Raw genomic sequence first — 9053 nt, 5'->3', positions numbered from 1 at the left:
CATCTGTGTCTGTCATTTCTGAGCAAAGGTTCTGCTTTCTCCTTTGGCCTGGCAGGGGAGATGTTTTGGCCACTCCTCAGCACAGGGATGCTCCTGCAGGCTCAGTTCTTGCTCCATGAACACCAACCTGCCCCTCCCCATTGTTACATGGAATAGTGACATTGCAGGCAGAGTGGTTTGGATTGGGAAGGTTCAGGGAAAACAAAATCATGCTGGAAAGATCAGTTTGTAGGGGATTAAGAATGCCTGAGGTGTGTCTGCTGCTCCCAGGTGTGCCCAGAGCCTCGGTGGCCGTAGCACAGGGGAGGCTCCAGGAATTCCTGTGTCTCCTGGGCAGCTGCTGGGGGAGCTCCCTCCTTCCCTGAGCCCCCTGGGAATGAGCAAGGCAGCAGTGAGGACAGGCTGTGGGGAGGGCAGGATGGGGAGGGTGTGAAAAATAATCCCAAAGTTGAGTGTTCCTTGATAGACCTTAACAGAAATATTCCCATAGAGTAATGTGGGATATTTGTACCTTATGAGAAACACTTTTCTTCCTCTGAACATCCTCTTGTTTCTTGTTTGGGAACACCTTCATTGAGGTCATTTTTTTGCAGGCACTGAGAATGAAAGATACTTGCCTTTCAGGTTCTCTCAGCAAGGCAAGTGAAATCCCTTCAACTTTCACTGGCTGGCAGCAGAGTTGTTAAACATTGTGTAAACTCCTTTGGTGTGGTGGCTGTGACATGAGAAACATTTCATTGCAGTTCCATGGCAATAATTAACACAGTAAGTAGTTTTAGTTTCTATTTCACTCCTGCTTGGAGGCCCTTTGGCAATGGTCTGCTTTTCCCAGAGTCTGCCTGGGCTGTTTTTGCCTCTTGAGGGATTTCTTGTCAGCTCAACTCAAGTTCACATTGATAACACAAGAAGGATTACCTTGAAGGATTAAAGTATATACAAATTATACACCCAGGCTCAATGTTCTGAACACAATCTTGTTTGTAATCAACATTTCTGACTGCTGAGCACACAACATTTATTGAAATATTCTTTAAAACAAAAAAATCATGCTGTGTCCTGCTGAATCCTAGAGTTAACTGGGCTGGAAAAGACCTTTGAGATCATCGAGTCCACCCTGAGACCTAACACCAGCTTGCCAACCAGACCATGGCACTGAGTGCCACATCCAGTCTTAGACTGTAGTTTCATGTGGACAGAGAAGCAATAAAGATGGGTGTGACAAAGAAAAATGGAAAACTTCCTGCTACCAGGGTTCCAGCAGCTCCCAGTGCAGGAGGTGCAAACCTGCTGCTCCATCCTGGCTTCAGTTCACTAAAGAAGGGAACTGGGGGCACATGAAAAGCCACAGAACTAGGTAGAAAAGGAAGTTAAATTACCTTGGGAATTATTCTGCCAACTACTGCTAAAAGAAAAAAAAAATCTCAGGATTTCTCTGGAATAGTTTCAAAGTCTTCAGAGACTTAAAACAGCAGCAAAGTCCCTCATCACGTGTCCCCAGCTGTGCTGCTGCTTCAGTGCCAGGGCTCACAGAGGTCAGAGGAATGTGCAATAAAGTCATTGGGCTTTTGGTAACAATCCCAGTAACTGCCCAGCCCCCTGAGCAGCACTTTCACTGTTGTCTTAACAACCAAAGAACCCAGAATAAATGCTGTGCACCCAGTGCTTACTCTGCTCATAACCCTGGCATGGCTGCAGCTTTGCTCCCCTCAGCACAGCAGGTTCCTCCCCATTCTTCCTTGACCTTTCTAAGCATTCCAGAGGCAAAACAAGGATTTGCTGCCTTCATGAAAGAGCTGCTCCCTGGCTGTACTTCCCCTGTAGCATCATCAGCCTTGTAAGATGCTATGTAAGAAATAGCTTTTGAGCCCTTGAGCTCCCAAGCATTAACTGTTGGGTTTTTTTTTTTGCTTTACCTGTGTATGAGCATCAAAAGTCTGTAAAAATTCACAGACCATTGCTGAGGAGAAAGGCTAGAAGGAGTTTTGGGAGCACAAAAATGGGTGTGCTGTGCCTCTGAGAGCTGCAGGTCTTGTCTCGTGTTGCCAGAGCTTCACACCTGCTTCACCTGTGATGTGACAGAGGAGTCCCCATGGGATCCCCTCCTTTGCCTTACAGGGAAATCCCTTTGTTCCAGCACCACAGAGCTGGGCAGGTAGGACTGACTCTGCTTTGCATCTTCCCCAGGAGGAAACAATTGGTTTGGAATCCATGTGGGGGTCAAATGGTTTTGCACAGCATTACTGTGTTTGTTAGGAAGTTGACCCCAGCCCTTTTTTAGGTGGATTTTTTTAAAACTAAGGGAAAAATCACTCATTTAGTCTGACCACTGGCACCAACTTCTTCCAGCAGCAGAGTTATAAGAACTTGTCTTTTTATCTTCAGTTTCACCACCACAATCCCAAGGAGCATTCCAGAAGTTTTCTGTTGTGTTGTGCTTTCAGAGGGAACAATTTTGGACGTGCCAGGAAAAGCAAGTGGCAAAAGGTGCTGGGAATGTGCTTTGGGGAGGCAGGTAATTGATGGTACATGGCAAAGCACTAATATAAATTTTAAATACCTAAGATTAATGGTTTTATATTCCAAACATCTCACTTAGGAGGTCCTTGGTGCTCAGCCGCTGACACCAGTGCTGGCTCTGCTCCAGGGAGTGTTGCACAGATGCAGAATGGTTTTTAAAGTCATAAAGGCTCAAAAGAACTTGGGTTCAGCTTGAATTCCTCTAGCCACAGAACTGAAATGTCCATTGGAAATCACATTGCCTAAGCTGATGGATTTTCAGCAGATGTTCAGCTTTTATTAAAGAAACAAACCTGGGATACCTGACTTTCACCTCTCAGGTGAGAGATAGGAATTTATGACAATGAAACAGTGAAGTTAGACAGAGCTCTACACCACACATCTCAAAGTTAATCCCAAGAACATGGTTTTAATCTTGGAAGATCCAAGTGGACGTGGGTAGCACAAGCCACACACTCCAGCTTGGTAGTCTTGATTCTTAGTCAGCCTTTGGATATGTCAACACAGGGGCTTGGGCCTGTGTGTGCTGGGCTTTTTATCCTCTCTTTTGCATATTTATGGCACAAACAGCCAGAGCAATTTGCATTGGTCTTTTTGACCTGCTGGGAGCCAGGCTGCAGCTTTGGAGAGAAGGGTGAGGGTGATGGCACCTGAACTTTCTCCCCAGCTAAGGCACCAACTCATCCCCAGCCCCAGCGCACACTTCCTGTCACTCCTGAGGGTCGATGTCCCCACGTCTGTCCCTTCCAAGCTGTACCTGGGTTGTACCCTCTGTAAATTGGCCAGACTTTCCTACCTCGTTTGGGCATTATGAGGCAGAATTCCACAGGATGCTTTGCAGCCCCATGATGAAAGGTGCTATAAAACTGCAAAGTGTTACTTCAGAAGATGTAATTAGATCACCAGTGCATCATAACCCATATTAAACAGACAATTTTTTAATATGAGAATTTATAGAGTTCAATGTATGGTATTCATAAGTGAATTATTGAGACCCTCAAAAGAGTTTTTGTTTCAATCGTATCTGTATTCTGGAAAAGTGATTAAAAAACTTTAACCTTAATAAGAGTGCAGCCATTTTCCTTTCCTCTACGATGCTGGAATCTAAAAGCAATTTACAAACCACTACACAGTTTAAAAGCAGAATCTCAGAGATTTCATGTGGGAAGGGCTCAGCAGTTTCTAAGCCACAGTTAAAATTGCAGCTGATCACCTGCACAGCAGCACCTGCTGGTTCCCACCTGGAGTTCCCACTCACACTGGGTTTTGCTCCTCTGGCATGGGCTGTAGATACTGCCCTGCCCCAAAGTGAGTGCAGGGGAACTGGGGGCACCATCAGTGAGCAGGGCAGGCCTGGGGACAGAACATGCCCTGTGCCCTGTCACCCTCTAATGCCACCATCACCCAAGAGCTGCAGCCACACAGAAACACCAACTCTGGTGCCAGCAAAGCACATTTATTGGCTTCAGGGAAATCGCTGCCCACAAGAATCCAAAGCTTTTAAAAGGGGAGGCAAAGCCCTGAGGGGTCTGAGGGGTTTTCCAGCACCTGCAACTGTGCATGGCAAGGCCTTGGGATCAGGAACCTGCTTGGCTTCTCTTGGGTTGCTTGTCTGCAGTTGTCTCCTCCTCGTGTTTGTCACCTGAGTTACTTTTTCTTGGGTTTGTCACTCAGGTTTTTATCCTTTTTTAGGTTTGTCACTTGGTGGTTTCTTCCCTTTGGACAGCCAGGCACCGATTGCTGCACCAGCTGAGCTCAGGGCAGAAGTCAGCCCAACTTTGGCACCAAGAGAGAAACCTGCAGCTCCTGCAAGGACAAATGGAGATGTGAACTCCCAGGAGCACCAAGGCTGCCTGCTGAGGCACCCAGCACTGGGCACAGCCAGCCAAGGACTCCTCCTGGGCAGGGAGAGCCCAGAGGGTTCGGAGCAGTTCAGACCAGGGAGGAGTTGAAGGGCAGCTTTGGCCCTAGAGCCAGCCCGTGCTCCCTGCCATGGAGATCAGCCCAGCTCCCCTGCCCTCCCACTCACCGATGGACTGCAGCACGGCCACGGTGCTGCCAGCAGCCACTCCGCCGCCGTTGGCGATGGCAGCTGCCGACATCATCTTGGCAGCGACGGAGCCAGCGGCGATGCCGGCCCCGGTGAACCCCAGCGCAGCGATGCCCAGCGGGATGCCAACCAGTGCCACTCCTGCAGGGGGGACAGAGCAGCTTTAGGGTCCTTGCTGTGACCCACATAGATTGTCTAGTCCAACCTATGAGCTAACACCCCCTCATCAAATAAACCATGGCACTGAGTGCCACCTCCTGTCTTTTTTTAAACACATCCAGGGCAGACAATCCACCTCCATGGGCAGACAATTCCAGTGCCTAATCAGTCTTTCAGTGAAGATTTGTTTTCCTGATGTCTAACCTAAACTTCCCCTGCACCTTACCTGGATTATCCCCATCCTTGGGACCATCGTCAGAACCATTGTCAGGACCATTCCCAGGATCATCCCCAGGACCATCCCCATCCTTGGGTTTGTCCCTGGATTCCTCATCTGAATTTATCTTCTTCTTGGACTCATCACTAGGAGTCGTCTCCTCCCCAGATTCCTCATCTGAAATTGTCTCCTCCTTGGGTTCCTCCTCTGGAGTTGGCTTCCTCTTGGACATCTTGGCAGAGTCTCCTGCACCAAGTGACAGCAGGACAGATGTCAGCCCAATTTTGGCACCAAGAGAGAAACCTGCAGCTCGAGGCTGCTGCTGCCTCTCTCACAGCAGCACCCTGAGTCTCTCGGGCCCCAGCACTCGCAGCCCCCAGCCTGGCAGTGAACCCCAGAGCCAGAATTTACCTGCTGGGGCAGCTGCTCCAGTGGCAGCTCCTTTGCCTCTGTGTCTCACAGCTGAGAGGGAAACAAGCAGAAAGGCAGGAGGGAAAAGAGGAAAAGGAATCAAAGAGGAAGAGGAGAGGGAGGTGGAAGAGGGAAGGAAGCAGCACTGCCCGCGCTGCCCACCTGCCACCAGCGTTGCTCACCTGCCCACGGTGCCCGCTGGACTGGAATGGTCCCGAGGTGGAGTGGAATGGCTCCGCGGTGCCCGGTGGACTGGAATGGTCCCGAGGTGAAGTGGAATAGTCCCGCGGTGCCCGGTGGGCTGGAACAGTCCCAGTGCTCGCCCCGGGGCCGCCCCGTGCCAGGCACGCCCGGGCTGGAGGCGGAGGGCTGAGCGCGACTCTTCCTCCGGGCGGTCAGACACAGCAAGGGGGGCACGGCACAGAGCTGGGGGTCCCAGCCGCGGTACCGGGGGGGCTCCAGAGCGTGGGGTCAGGCACACAATTGTCCTGTTGTGTACCGAAGAGTCACGGCACGGCAGCCAAACCAGAGCCCTGGGGGGCTGTCGAAGCTTAACCCAGCCAGCCCCAAGCACCTCGCAGCTGCCTGCTCATCACCCCCAGCCCTCCACCCCCATCGGGACCGGGGACAGAATGGAAGGGTAAGAACTAGAAAACTTGTGGGTTGAAAGAAACAGTTTAATAGGGAAAGCAAAAGCCGTGCACGCAAGCAAAGCAAACCCGGGAATTCCGTCCCTGCTTCCCGTGGGCAGGGAGGGGTTCAGCTCCTCCAGGAGAGCGGGACTCCTGCAGACGGGACAGACGCGAGAAGAGAAACGCCATCATTCCCAATGTCCCCTCCTTTGTCCATTCCTGCTGTGTCACACGGTCTGGGATATCCCATTGGCTCTGTTGGGGTCACCTGTCCCTCCCACGTCTCCTCCCAACCTCCCACGCACTCCCAAATCCCTCCCCAGCATGGCTGTGTGAGTGCTTGCAAATGCCTCGGCTCCGGGCAAGCTCAACACTAACAAAACCTCTGTATCATCAACCTCGTGTTTGGCACTAAACCAAAACACAGCCGCAGAGCAGCCCCTGGGAGGAAAATGACCCCTACCCCAGCCCAAAGCAGCACAATGACCAAGAGCTCTGAGGAGTCCTGAGGAAGAGGAGGAGAAATCAGCTCAGGGCTCCCCAGCTGGCCCTGCCCACCATTCCCCCAACAAGGGGGAACACCCCACGGAGGAGCAATGTCAAACCAGCTACAACTGCCTGTGGTGCCACCTTGTGTCTGGGAGGCATCCTGATCCGTTCGGAATTCCAGCAGGCAGCCGGCCACTCCGGGCCCCTTGACATGTCACTCCAGACCCTTTTAAATTCTCCCTTTCCTTCTTCCTTGCTGTCTCCTTCAGGTCCCTGTGCGCCCCCCAGGGCCCTCGCTGGCTCCCTAACCCCGGCACCGAGCCCCTGCAGAATTACACCGCAGCACAACCCAGCTGTCAGGATGTTTAAAAAATCCCTCCCTTCGCCTTGTCCTCCCCACGGCCACCCGGGCCTGGGGACACTGAGCACAAGGCTGGCTTGCCCAGCCCCAATCCTCTTAATGAACCCTTCCAAAAAGGGCAGGTGTGTAAAGGGAATCAAAACTTACTGATCCACCTCCCTGTAATTTTGTTTCCACGATCAAACATTCCTGAAGTCTGCTAATAAAGAACAATGAATCGTTTAAATTTTCATTTGGAACTTTATTCCCTGGCTCCCAGCTGCAAGGCAGGAGAAAATTCCTGCTTGATTATTCCAAAAGAAGCAGGAAAAACCCCTTAAATCAGAAACATCAGGACTTCTCCTTACCTCCAGCCTCATAAATGACAGCTGCAATGATTTGTCTCCATCTTGCAAGCCATTAACCTATTCAGCTGTTGTCAAAGTCGTTTACAGAAGGTAATTGTTAATTGTTGCCTCTGCATCAGTCCAGATTCTAATTAAACAAATAATAATCGGGATCCATCCTCACAAAAGGGTTTTATCATCTTTTCTCAGATACCATCTCCATGGGGACCCAAAGCTCCACACAGAAAATCAGGCAGGCTTCAGATGCCCTTGACATGGAAGTTTTCCTTGGTGGTGGAGACAAAATTGGGGCATGGGAGCTGGATTTTTTATCAAGCTGGTGACAGGAAAGCCAGGACTGGAGCCAAGGAGGACTTGCTGGTTCTGACTGCCAGACCTGGAGTTTCCTGATGCAGTCTGAAAGTTGGGGAATGCAACCAAGGTGTTCTCCCAGCAGCACAGCTCCTGCAGGAGCACCACACCTTGGAGAGGATCCTCAAGGAACAGGGCTGTTCTAAGGACAGGTGCAGGGAGAAAGGAATAAATCTGCCTGAGGGCTTGCCCTTTTTACAGTGTTGAAATTTAAGTCGTACAAAAGGCATTTTTCATTATTATTAATTTTAAAAGGCATTTCAATAAATACCTTTCTCCTTTTCTATCCTCAACCTATGCTACACAGGAAAAGAAAAAAAAAGGAAATTCAGTGTAAAAACCCCACCACACGCACATGAAGTTCAATTTTACACCCTGTGCCACAGTTAGGATGTCCCAGGGTGCAAATGCAGTTTCACAGGCACAGATCTTACTTTGCAAGTGGTTTGTCCTGCAGACACCTGGAGCTGGACTAGGATTTATTTGTTTGCACGTTAAAACAGCCAGACCAGAGCAAGGAAATTTCCTCTTGGCCAAGAATCTGCAGCAACCAAAGCTGAACAGGCTGACAGGTCCTTTTCCAACCCAGAGCAGCAGGAGCTGCTGCCAGCGCCACGAGGCCTCCCCTGGATGCTGCACCCCCTGCATCCCTACCCCAGCAGGGCTGTGGCTGATCCCGGCACCAGGAGGGAGCAAAACCCGGCCTGGTTCTTCCTCAGGAGCATCGTGCCTGTCCCAGCCTCTAGGAACAGCTTCTGGAAGCCAAGCAGCCCCCGTGGTTTGCCTCACGGAGTCTCTTGCTGCCAGAGCACAGCCCTGCCTCAGCCCAAACATCACCAGCTGCATCCCCGCTCAGGCTTCTCACCCAGATATGACTAAGCCCTTCAGAAGGAGAAACGCTCAGGGTTTCTTGCTTAATTGGTAAAACAGATTAATTTGAGTACCCAGCACACAGCCAAACGGAAAAGAGGAATTGACACACCTAGCGGGTTCCTGCTGGGGCTGATGGTGTGCTTTAATTGATGGGTCACGTTTGGGGATGATTTTCCACCCCTGCTGGGGCTGATGGTGTGCTTTAATTGATGGGTCACGTTTGGGGATGATTTTCCACCCCGTAGCTGCCACAGGCTCCCCTCCTGCCCGCCACATTCCCTGCAGCCTTCTGACCACTAGTGCTTTGGGAGGATTAGACCAAGAATGTAAGTGATGCAAACCAGCACACGTCACCTTCAAGCTCGAGGCTTTGCTGCCACATGTCATGGAAAGGGCCCATGCCTTCACCACAGGCAGCTCCCCCAAGAATTAGGGACTGCATCTTCACCAAAGGGCCCCTTGGCTCCGAAAGTTTAGGCAGTAAAGCAGGTAAAAACCCGTTTGGGTTGCTCTGCTCACACACATGTGACAGCCAGGATGTTGGAGGAGAGCCAGGAAATCAGGGTGGCCGCAGTGCCAAGCGACCCCCCCACGCTGCTCCAGAGGTTTTATTGGAGCCTTATCAGATTTCCTGGTGACTCAGAGC

The 9053-nt window shown here is 50.9% G+C and overlaps 2 protein-coding genes across 2 annotated transcripts; both read right to left on the bottom strand.

Annotated features, from left to right (window-relative positions):
• Positions 1 to 3952: 3952 nt before the first annotated feature.
• Positions 3953 to 4868, bottom strand: LOC120513824 (interferon alpha-inducible protein 27-like protein 2A). Its single transcript, XM_039733578.1, has 3 exons — positions 4843 to 4868; positions 4547 to 4728; positions 3953 to 4323 (listed from the first exon to the last, which is right to left on the bottom strand). Exons 1-3 carry the CDS (start codon positions 4866 to 4868, stop codon positions 4196 to 4198), a joined length of 336 nt encoding a protein of 111 aa, XP_039589512.1. The 3' UTR covers positions 3953 to 4195.
• LOC120513823 lies at positions 4764 to 6175 on the bottom strand. Its single transcript, XM_039733576.1, has 5 exons — positions 6157 to 6175; positions 5662 to 5939; positions 5537 to 5612; positions 5355 to 5405; positions 4764 to 5189 (listed from the first exon to the last, which is right to left on the bottom strand). Exons 1-5 carry the CDS (start codon positions 6173 to 6175, stop codon positions 4900 to 4902), a joined length of 714 nt encoding a protein of 237 aa, XP_039589510.1. The 3' UTR covers positions 4764 to 4899.
• Between the last annotated feature and the right edge of the window lie 2878 nt (positions 6176 to 9053).

The sequence above is a fragment of the Passer montanus genome, unplaced genomic scaffold (assembly GCF_014805655.1).
Source record: "Passer montanus isolate IOZ18808 unplaced genomic scaffold, ASM1480565v1 scaffold89, whole genome shotgun sequence".
Taxonomy (NCBI): domain Eukaryota; kingdom Metazoa; phylum Chordata; class Aves; order Passeriformes; family Passeridae; genus Passer; species Passer montanus.
This window is presented reverse-complemented; position numbering and strand designations above follow the sequence as displayed.

Coding starts and splice junctions, on each gene's coding strand:
- LOC120513824 (XM_039733578.1), bottom strand. CDS start 4,868: ATGGAGGTGGATTGTCTGCCCTGGAT. Junction 4,729..4,842: donor GTGGATTGTCTGCCCTGGAT/GTGTTTAAAAAA, acceptor AGGACCCTAAAG/CTGCTCTGTCCCCCCTGCAG. Junction 4,324..4,546: donor GGCCGTGCTGCAGTCCATCG/GTGAGTGGGAGG, acceptor TTGTCCTTGCAG/GAGCTGCAGGTTTCTCTCTT.
- LOC120513823 (XM_039733576.1), bottom strand. Junction 5,613..5,661: donor CGGGGCGAGCACTGGGACTG/TTCCAGCCCACC, acceptor ACCTCGGGACCA/TTCCAGTCCACCGGGCACCG. Junction 5,190..5,354: donor TGGAGCAGCTGCCCCAGCAG/GTAAATTCTGGC, acceptor CACTTGGTGCAG/GAGACTCTGCCAAGATGTCC.